The sequence below is a fragment of the Scleropages formosus genome, chromosome 5 (genome assembly GCF_900964775.1).
Source record: "Scleropages formosus chromosome 5, fSclFor1.1, whole genome shotgun sequence".
NCBI classification, from domain to species: domain Eukaryota; kingdom Metazoa; phylum Chordata; class Actinopteri; order Osteoglossiformes; family Osteoglossidae; genus Scleropages; species Scleropages formosus.
In genome coordinates, this window is record NC_041810.1 from 29,653,446 (window position 1) to 29,665,213 (window position 11,768).

The 11,768-nt window shown below is 39.7% G+C and overlaps 1 protein-coding gene across 2 annotated transcripts in view; it reads left to right on the top strand.

Annotated features, from left to right (window-relative positions):
• The window catches only part of LOC108942200 (cadherin-7-like), a 74,820-nt gene extending 63,868 nt beyond the window's left edge, over positions 1-10,952 (top strand). For both annotated transcript variants that reach the window (XM_018765347.2, XM_018765348.2), the window contains exons 10-12: positions 1,626-1,743; positions 3,081-3,332; positions 10,383-10,952. In XM_018765347.2, coding sequence (XP_018620863.1) covers positions 1,626-1,743; positions 3,081-3,332; positions 10,383-10,885 — 873 coding nt within the window. In that variant the 3' untranslated portion in view covers positions 10,886-10,952. The remainder of the gene's footprint in view (positions 1-1,625; positions 1,744-3,080; positions 3,333-10,382) is intronic.
• The last annotated feature ends 816 nt before the right edge of the window (positions 10,953-11,768 follow it).

Here is an 11,768-nt window from a genome sequence, read left to right on the forward strand (position 1 = left end):
ATGGCTTGTGTAAAGAATGAGTCCCCTAAGCCCTGAAACCCCCGCATCTTGAAAGTAGTAATTTATGATGGGAGCCTGTGTCTTCCATTTTCAGCCTGAGCATGCGACAGCCGAATGTTTTCCTCTTATGTCTAGTAATAAGGTGTTGAATACAAGGGATCCAAAGTGATAAGGCAAAGGTTTAGGTTTTCTCTGCATGCGTGTGTGTGTGTGTGTTTACCTAGCCTATCACCTCTACTGTAAAATTAAGCTATGAAAGCTTTTATATCTGTTTGCTGTCACACACAGTAGTATGTTGACATAAAATCCCATTAGAACTGTGATTTGCAGGGCTCCCGAGTCTCGTTTCGAGACATCCAGAACTGGCAGTAAAGTTTTGAACTTTATATATGATTTTATGTCCCTGTATGTTGCTTAATTGACAATGCCTCCAGTTGTTTCCTATGCAAATTACACAGCTTAACTAGCACATGTCAAAAATCACGATTTTGCCGTACCTTTTTTAACAATATTGTTCATTCACATTGGACACAAGTACAAAGAAATATTTTTTGCACATGTAGTATAATAGCAATTATTACATTAGTGAATGACTCTCAAAGATAGATGTTCAATTGAACTGATATACAAACAGATCGCTAAAAAAAAGCTGAAAGCAGCAGACCGGAGAAAACACAATTCATAAAGCAGGTAGACTGCAGATAGGGTACTTCAAGAGCAATCCTCAGTGACTCATATTTCATATATAAGTGTGTGTACATTTTGCCCAAAAGGTATAGAAGTAACAAAATAATTTTCTTATGCTGACATCTGCAACCTGCATGGTGAATTTTTAACAGAATTTCTAATCATATTTGTCAATGATAAAGTTATCTGATTTACTGATGTATGACTTGATTGAATAAATGCACTGTTACCATCTGCATACAGTCACCATAAATGATCTAAGACCACAGAAAATCAAAGATCACAGTACATATATTCTAAAAATGTATGAACTTTGCAACCTTGTGTGCAGTGAACTGATTTGTAAATATCAAGTCACAGCTAAAAGAACAAATTAACACTTTAATTGTAAGCATTGTTTCGAGTTGTAATTTTATTTAATTACTATGGTCTTTTAGTTAACATTTAAAATGATAAAAATATTTCATACTCTGAATGCTCTTCGCGGGGCACAGTGGCGCAGTGGCCTTGGCTGGGTCCTGCTCTCTGGTGGGTCTGGGGTTTGAGTCTCGCTTGGGGTGCCCTGTGTTGCCTGGTTAGGCTCCAGCTCGTCGCGACCCTGCTTGGAGCAAGCGGCTTCAGCAAGTGTGTCTGTGTGTGTGAATGCACTTTAATTTTAAGGGCTAATTCCTGTTTATGTGAAATGTAATATTTGTATATATATATTCCCCAAAAAGCATTGAATTTAAAGAAATGTGAACACGTTGTGGAGGAAAGAAACTCTGTGGCATAATACAGTAAGCTTCAAATATTCTGTTTGGTTCAGTTTAACTTTTCTTAATTGGGTTTAATTAATATAAATACTTTTTATTATTTGCTGGTTGAACTGTAATTTGAAATTGATTTTGAGATTGAATTGAACTGTGATTTGAGAGGAGTTAATGAACATGTCTCCGCAGGTCATTCAGACAGTAAGCGCAGTAGACAAAGATGAGCCTCTTCACGGGCATCACTTCTTCTTTGACCTCACTGCACAGGCTGTGGACAACCACAACTTCACCCTCAGAGACAACAAAGGTAAGTAGCTCCTAGCAGTGATTTAGGGTCACCTGAGTGGGACTTCTATCTTCTATCTTCTTCTAGGTAATGAGCCTGTTCTCATCATAAATATTTAATATTTCTGCCATTCTGGTTACTCTTTACATATATTGGTAAATTCCTGGGGCAGACCCAGCTATTGAGTCCTTGAACAAGGTGCTTATCTTAATTCCTAAAACGCAATATTTTTTCCTAAATTGTAAATTACTATGGATTATAAAAATAATATTAAGAGTTATTGCATACAAGTGAGCAATAAATTTGGCGTATCTTAAAATGCCCAAAAGGTATATGAAATACCGTTCTTTGGTCGTTGCAATGTTACATGGAATACTTTTGCATTTTATAAGTTTTATTTGTACAATGCAATGTCATTTAGCGTGCATTTCGATAGCTATATTCTCACTCTTCTATGTACAACTTTCATACACACACACACACACACACACACACACTTGTTCTCAGGTTTCCCACTTGGGCTACCTGCTAGTTACCGTCAATTCTGAGACTTCATTGGTCTTTATTCAATCAGTTCATCTATGAAAAAATCTGTATCTCTCCCATAATACAAACAACCCAGTTTGTTTTATTCTAAGAACAATACAGCAATAGAAGAGCTATCAAAACTAAATGTGTCTGTGTGAACATGTGAGGTGAGGGTGGGGAGTGTAGAATCAACTAATTATATTAGTGTGAGCTGTCAAAAAACCACAAAAAGCATCAGGCAGGCAAGGTCTCTGTGGACCCGGTGAGTCTCGGAAGGCAAATGCATTTGTGTTCCACTGCGGTGAGGCAAACCGGACCTGGATCGTTACCCCCAATCACAGAGCTGATGCACTACGACATGCGTCAAGGACAGAGTTGAAGGAACATGCTTGTTTACTCCCAGTGGTAAGAAAAGGAGTAAATAATTCTCCATGTAATATGGTCATGCATCACTCCATCTATAATGGTGAATTCTGTTTTAACAGATGGACAGATGTTTTAATAAAGTGAATCCATGCAGCATATCAACATAACATTGACATTTGCTTTCGCAGGTGTTTGTGTTTTTCAAATCACTTTGCTCAAAATATGACCCTAGCTTGATTTCTACTGTTGAATATATTGCTTTTTGGATATTACGCTTATTAAATCACATACTGAATGATTGAAAATTTGTTGCTAGGAGAAACTATGTACATTTTCAAAAATTAATGGACTTAATAGACAATAAACTTAATAATTAATGTTCTGTTGCCAGGTTCCTGGTAGCAAAACCTCTTCACCTGTTATGTAACCAACCATTGGCCTCAGGTTGTGCAATCTACCCACAGACAACACGGCCTCCATACTGACAAAACGTGGTGGGTTTCGGAGGCAGGAGCAATCCCTTTACCGGCTTCCCATCCTCATCGTGGACAGCGGTAGCCCCTCTCTGAGCAGCACTAACACCCTCTCCATCCGCGTGTGCCGCTGTGACCCTGATGGCGTCGCGCAGTCCTGCAGTGCCGAGGCATATATGCTCCCCGCGGGGCTCAGCACTGGTGCACTCCTTGCTATCCTTGCCTGCATCTTCACCTTATTGGGTAAGGTTCACACATCCTCCCTTGATTACCAATACCGTGACTTTGCAGAGATGTCTGACAACCAAGTACAGAAAACAGTTTTTTGTACTTGGTTGTCAGACATCTCTGCAAAGTCATAGTATTGGTAGTCATCATATTTCATTAATTCTATGTTTTGATTATGTAATGTTGTGTAATAAATGCACAATAGTTCTAGCCATGCCACAAAACCTATGCTTCCAGGGTACACTCTGGACCTATTTGACCGACAGGCAGGTGGCACAGCTGGTAACACTGCTGTCTCACAGCACCTGAGTGGTACAAGAGAACATGAGTTTGATCCCTCCTTAGTCTGTGTGGAGTTTGCCTGTTCTCCCTGTGTCTCTGTGGGTTTCCTCCTGGTGCTCTGGTTTCCTCCCACAGTCCGAAGACATGCTGTTCAGGTTCCCCCATAGTGTGTGAGGTACAGAGAGAGTGTGTTCCACTGATGTATGGATGAGTGACCCAGTGTAAGTAGTGTATCTAGCAGTGTAAGTCAGCATGGTGAATAAGGTGTGTGGGCTGGTAACACTTACACAGAGTTCATTGGAAGTTGCTTTGGAGAAAAGCATCTGTTAAATACACACACCCTGATTTCTCACGTCGGGGGTGCGGTGGTGCAGTGGGTTGGACCGGGTCCTGCTCTCTGGTGGGTCTGGGGTTTGAGTCCTGCTTGGAGAGCCTTGAGATGGACTGGCATCCCATCCTGGGTGTGTCCCCTCCCCCTCCAGCCTTATGCCCTGCGTTGCTGGGTTAGGCTCCAGCTCCCCGTGACCCTGTATGGGACAAGCAGTTCAGATGATGTGTGTGTGTGTGTGTGTGTAATTTCTCATGCAACAATGTTAGATATTCCCACTGAGTTGTTACCATTGTCATTATTATTTTCTTCATGACAATTAAAAATGAATACATTTCATAATATGCCACAAAATTTTAATTTCTAGCTTGCCTTTTTATGTTATACATTAATTCATTCATATATTCGCCATGAATAACCACTTGTCCAGTGCAGGGTCTTGAAGGTCTGGAGTGTACCCAAGAAGTGTACAGTGTGGGACAGGGTACACCCTGAAGGGATACATTTGGGTTCTTTGGATATAAATAAATAAGGTTCACAAGATCAATGTCTGTCTTTCACACTGCAAATCACATGGACTTTACACTGTTACACACACATTGTTCTGTTACTAACAATGATTGACATTTGTTAGTCTTCATTTGACTGATAAGATTAGAAATAAAGGTTAAGAATTTATTTACACTAGCGTAAAGGTATTCCTGCTGTCAGAGCTAGTTACATTATTTAAATAATTGAGTTACATGTTTGGTTTATTTCTGGAAGTGATTAACAAGCACCAGGTAGTATAGTGGTTAGAGCTGCTGCTTTGCACTGAAAGGATATGGGTTTGAATCCTGTTCTTACTGCAGCACCCTCAAGCAAGGTACTTACCCAGTACTGCTCCAGTACAAATTACCATCCTGTGTAAATGGGTAAGTAACTGTAAGCAGCTTAACTGAAAGCTGGAGAAAAGCATCAGCAAAATTATTTACAGGCTCTTCAGCCCCCATTGGTTTTATAAAAGGCAGACAGTTTAGGTATGTGAATATTGGCTCAGCAGTACTGCATCCTACTGCCAACTCCAGGATGTTAGAACTGGTTGGATTTTTTTTTTATCTGGATGTACAGTACATGGCACTGCATGTCCCAGTGTCTTTGTGTATGTTTTTGCTAGGCACTTTAGTTTCCTCTCACATTCCCGAGCCAGGTTGGAGAGGGGTGGAGATGAAACTACATCTGTTTTCTCAACAGTAGCCAGGTACCTCTTTATGGGGATGGTACCTCAGCGGTCTACCGCCGGTATAACTCTGTGCTTTCAAGATCCCAGCTGCCTTGCTGTAACCTCACATAGATTCAAGTAGACTTGGAAAACCAAGAGGGACTGAATTATGTAAGGCATCCCCTCTTATACTATGTGGAAAGTTAAAAGAGAAATAAAAAGCATGACCGAAGTTGTGCAAAAAGTGTTAAGCTCCCTCATGGATCTGAAAAGCTAATTTAATAAAATCCATTCTAAAGAAATTATAAGGCAGAAACCAGAAACTGCAGGTGATGAATGTGACAAGACTCCACTTAAGGAAGGAACGTTTTACTGATTTAATTGAGGGCTGACATACCTTTGAAAATATAGTTTAGGAAGAGCATTTAATCGGCACAAATTCAAAATGCAGAAATATTGCAAAGACATAGGAGTTTATATAGTGCTGCACATATACAAAGGTATCAATCTACAAACGACATAAATATGTGTAATTTTTTAGATATTTATTATGCATATATAATCAAGCATGCATACATCTAGAATGGCGTGCCTGAGATAAACACAAACACACACACAGAGTCTGAAACTGCTTGTCCCGAGCAGCGAGCCAGAGCCTAACCCAGCTATGCAGAGCGTAGGGCTGGAGGGGGAGGGGACACACCCAGGGTGTGATGCCAGTCCGTCGTAAGGCACCCCAAGCAGGACTCGAACCCCACAGCAGGACCCGGCCAAACCCGCTGCGCCACCATGCCCCCCACCTGAGATAAATGTATCTTTAATATACCATATAATTCTGTGTGAGCCATTACGTGTATCTCTTCTACTTGAAAAAAAATCTTCATGTGATAACTTCCAATGACATTCTCAGCAGTTTTCTTCTGGAACAGTCAGTCAGTTAGGACATGAAATGTTAAGGGATATTTCATCAGCAGTTTAGCATTGTTCTGTCATAATTTGACTCACTAGCATATGAAAAAAAAATGGGAAAATTCTTAGGGGAAAAAAAAAAAACTAAAAGAAAACCCCTGTCAGTATTCTCTTCAGCCATCAAGTCATAATGTGTGTCTCTGCCATCTACCACTTGATGAAATCAAAAAGCAGATTGCAGTCTGACTGTAGTATTTGGGTGGATAGAGAGCGAGTTGAGCAACTGCAGAACACAACTGGAGAAGTTCTGTCTGGAAGCGGACAAGAAGCAAGTCCAGTAACTTTTCTGCAACGTAATGCTTCAAAGCATTTGAATCATAGAAATCTATTAGGAATACTGAAAGTCGCATGCTATTATTATTATTATTTTTATTATTATTATTATTAGTAGTAGTATTATTATCATTATAGATGGTATCAAAGTCTGGAACACTCAGAACTTCATGGAAGTGCTGAAACTTGCTTCCTCCTTGAGAACCCCAGCCCATTCCCAGATAAAAGGATTACACTGCGAGAGAGTAATCCTTGAATTATTTTGGGTTCAATAAATCCCCCCCTCTGGGGTCTGTCTCATCCTGTCCTGGTTCAAATGGAAGGCTTAGAAAGTTAAAGATTAAAAAGAAAAAAAAAAAAAAACAAATTAATTCACTTAAAGTGCACATTTTACAACAGAATGTCTCCACCCATTATTGTTGCTGAAATTGTCACTTACCCAACGATTTATTTGCTGCATTCCAACACCTTCTCTAATATTCTGTCAACATGGTTTTGCTCAGTTGTTGCCTTCAGTTAAATCACTCAAGGGCAATGTGAAGAGCAAAGGCCTTCTTCTGTCTCTTGACAGCAGCTGGAGCGGTTATTGTCGCTCTGGGTCCAATGGAGCAGCCCTCTCGCTCTCATTACACACACCCGAGCTGCAGGCAGAGTGAAACTATGAGAGAGAGGTCATGCCAATGTACACTCAAAGGGAGTAATCAGAGTATGGACTGAAAATAGTAATAATACGATTCACCGTGTCTCCCATAAACGAGTTGAGGTAGAGTCAAAGTCGTCATTTATGATTTATATGGATCAAAAAAGTTAGAGACTTTCCACCCAGTGCCACCAAATTTACGGTAAGGCTAGGTACCTATTACTCCTTTTTATATTTTTTGTTGGCGGGTGCGAATGTCGCATTTGTAGTGTGGCAAAAATAAGACGAGTCTTCTTCTTACAGAAAACTGCGTTTTCACAAGGTAAATTATTTTCTGGTGTTTTAAAAGGAGATCTTTCAACTGTAATGCTGGAAAAATGCATAATCAAAATGAATTGGTAATGGTTTACATTTACTCATTTAGCTGATGCATTTATCTAAAGTGATTTACAATGTTAAGGTTAGGGTTATGAGAATTACTACCCAGATTTTACAGTTGGGTAATTTTACTGGAGCAATGTAAGGTAAGTACCTTGCGCAAGGGTACTACAGCTAGAGGTGGGGATTGAACGTGCCTGAAAGGCAGTTGCTCAAAACACTATGGCACCAGCTGCTCCCACAGCTCTAATAGTTAATAAATGGAATTGAAAATGAGAACCAGAATGGAATTTTTATTTGTTCTCGATTGCTTTGTTTACTCGTGATAACCAGATTTAGCATATCTATGGTCAAAGTGTAGAGAAACGATTTGTTCTAAAATTTGTGCGGCAAGAGAACAGGTTACATTAGAGGAATTAGAACAGGTTACATGGGGGCTTCCTTCTGTTATTTTTTTGCAGAAAATCTGGATAGTAATCTTCTCCTTTTGCCCAATGAATCTGACAGATTATGGCTCCAGCATAACTCCATTAGGGCAATCTAAGAGCAGCTATGGCAACGTTGAAGGAAGCAAATCCTGATTGAGGCACACAGCCAAGTTTTTTTTGTGTTTTCCCAATCTGCCCCATGTCTGTTTGCCTTTTGATTATGTGGAGGCTGATGCAGTTTTCCCCTCATTTCCCTGCACTTGGCCTGTCTGGCCCCAGGAAAGTGAAAAGGGCTGACAGAAGATATATGGGCCCATTGAGCAATGTTTCAGACTGCCGAGTGCCAGCGCTGATGGATGGATCATTAGATGGAGCTGCTCACACCAGTGCAGGAACTTATTTTCAGCTGTAATACATCCACTGGGATTGGCGAGGAGGAATCTGAAAGTTGGAGGGGGGGGGGGGGTCTATTGGGGATAGTTTTTACGGTCCCAGTGCGTCTGACTACTTGCTGCTTGCAAGTTTGCGCCAAGGGCAAAACAATTTACAGCCAGTGTGGATATCTGTGTGTGTGGATCTGCAGTGTCACCACATTTGAATCACCCTCACAGTGTATCGTAGTCATTTAATGTAACAGCTATATTTTGACTCCATTTCTGTTTCTCTTTTTAACCTTTTCACGAAATTAGCGGATAATTTACATATAACAAAATGTACACCATTTTGCGACTGGCACGATTCAGTCAGTTTTTACTTTCACATTCCTTGCAGTGTGTTACTCTGGTTGAAATGTGTGGGTAACAGCTGGTGCTGTGTGACTTTGTTAGCAAAGCAAGTAATTTTTAAGTGACACTTATTGTTAGAAAGTAAATTTTTCTTTACACTTTTTTTTACCCAAGTACCAAAGGTGTTTATTTGTTGGGCTCGCTAAAGTATTGCTTGCTTGTGCCCATTTTAGCAATTACTGTGTGCAGAGTAGTCTGAACATGGTTTGTTTATTTAATTTTATTTTATTTTATTTTATTTAAAATCCAAAATGGAATAGTGTAGTTTTAAATATGAAAAGCAGCAGGAAAATGTGAGTGGGTCACAAAGATATAAATTTGAAACATAACACTGATAGTGCCTGAAGGTGTCCAGTTTTCATCAGTATTTTAGACAATGAATTGGGGTTTCCCAAAGTGAAATCACTTTTGGGGAAAAAAACTCAGTAATTCTATTTTTTCTTAAATATATATGAAATGCATTTTTTAAAAATTGTTATATACCTGGAATCTAGGTTCTGCTGTGTGAAATATTTAACGTAATTTCTGTCTCTGTGAACTAAATGTCAGACATGTGCAAGGCAATTTTTCCATGCATTTTTCTGGAATCTGTAAAATGGTACGCAAATGTATCCAAGCACAACATGAATGAATGCATGAATGCATGAATGAATGAATGAACAAACAAATGAACAAATGAAACAGGCTGAATAGATTGAATAGAATACAAAGAGTATTAAGCTACCAAAGTAGCAGTAACTAATATTTAACCAGTTTCACAACAAATATCAGATTAGACATACCTTGAGATATGTCTATTTGACTTCACAAACAATTTTAGTTAGAGCCCTTACTATGGCATTAAAGACATTTATTTTTTATTTTCGGTCATCTATGAGAACCGAATTTGAATGTTATAAGCTCCTTGGCACAAGACCGGTGCTATCATGCCGCTTTCTTTGCAGTTACAGTTTGACACTTACTGAAACGTCTCAGCCACCATCACCCTTGTTTGCTAGGTTCATTAGTCAATATGTGTGTAAATCACAACCCCTGTTTGGACCATCCAAGCTATGTCAGGCTCTTCTGTGAGTATGAAATTATTTGCAGTCTTTTCATTGATTTCTTTTTACTGCACAGTTTTTTGCATTCAAGCATTAATTAATGTGTAAATATTAAACAGTATATGTTTTGTTTGAAAGTGTACAGTATGTAATAGCTACAAGAGACCTGATCAAGCACAGGTAGACAGCCATACACTGTTTAAGAACAGGTAATCAAAGTAAGCTGCTTTTTTATGTTGTGTCATGAAAGCTAAAGTTAAATGTTGAATCAACCATGTCCATTTTAATGGGACTTTGTGCTTTTTTTTGAATAAAGGGGTATCATTTTCGGGGTTGAGGAACACATAAAAAGTTTACTATTGAAACTAATGTAATTAAGGCTTCAGTTTGTGAGAATTCACCTTACAAAGACTTTTTTTCAGAAATGGATTACCTTCATAAGGCAGTGGAAGGCCTTATTTTGTGTGGAAAAAAAGTTATTGAAATTTGTGAGATTTGAAGTGGTGTTGACGATGGGTGAAATTTAAAATAATACTTTGTGGAAAAGGCAATATCACTGGAAAAGTGAGAAGACTGAACACAGGCAGAATGCCCCGGGTTGGAATAGTATGAAACCTCTTACATTTATTCATTTAGCAGACGCTTTTCTCCAAGTGATGTACATCTCTGAGAACAATACAAAAAGTGTATTGCGCCCCTAACTAATGCTAATGCAAGTCTTCTCCTCATGCTTAACAGTGCTCGTGCTGCTGATTGTGACCATGCAGCGGCGCAGAAAAGAGCCTCTCATCCTTGAGGAGGAGAGAGATGTGCGGGAGAACATTGTGCGCTATGATGATGAGGGTGGGGGAGAAGAGGACACTGAGGCCTTTGACATGGTGGCCTTGCGCAACCTCAACGTTGTCCAAGACCCCATGGTCCGACGGGATGTGACGCCAGACCTGCCCTCACTCTTCGTATCTCGGCTGGCTTACAAAACCCTGCCAGACAACATCATTTTCAGGGAGTTCATTTGGGACAGGCTGAAAGAGGCTGATGTGGACCCATCTGCACCACCATATGACTCCTTACAGACCTACGCCTTTGAGGGCAGTGGCTCATTGGCGGAGTCCCTCAGCTCACTGGACTCATTGAGCACAGACTCTGATCAGAATTTCGACTACCTCAGCGACTGGGGGCCCCAGTTCCGGAAGTTGGCTGACCTGTACGGCAACCGTGAAAGCAGGAATCCATTCTCTTAGCTTCGTTCTTGCATTTTTCATTTGGAAGGACAGTGGCATTGAATCAAATGAAAAGCAGAATATTGAACACACCACTACAAAAAAAAAAAAAAAAACATGCCGTGTGCTATTTCTTTGGATTCTCAAAGGGAAACTTTGGATGTTTTGACAAGATAAGGTGCATATGACAATAGCATAAGAAAATATTCAATAGACGATTTAAATGCTAAACTTTATTTTAAGAACAAGCCTTGGACATTACCAAGCAGACCGGTCAGGTTAAACCTTGAGTGGTGACACTTATTCCTTCTTTCCCCTGCTGGGAAAAGTCCCTGCATACTAGATGTTCTTTATTAAATGCTACAGTGCTATGTCCTGCTTCTGTTATCAAAACGAGACTTTTTTTTTCCAAAAATACCTTTCTTTGTAGTGGTCACTCAATGCAAGGACAGTTTTACCAGTTCAACGGTCATTAAAAGTATTCATTATAAAGTGGTATAGATGTTTTTTTTGTCCCGACCAGGAATTATTTCTTTGCATTTTTAAGCGTTACTGTGACATAGGCAGAAGCATTATACAATGTCAGAATGAAAACTGATCATTAGTTTCTGTAAAAGATTTATAGGCCTGACACAGGTTCAGTGAAGTAATTGCTGTTTTACTATGTAAGAGAGGCGTTACATTCTTTTTTGTATACCCTGACAAAAAGGTATCAAAAGCTGAGGCATACACCACCTCTTCAGGAATTCTGATGCCGCTTCTGATTACTGCAACAGTCGTATGAGCGATGGCTTTGTTTTCCGCAGCATGATCAAATCCTCCGAATGCCTAATTGCTAGGTCTGAATCTTTCTGATGTTCAGTGAAATTTCCATCGCCTTGTGCTCTTTTGCTAGAAAGCTGGA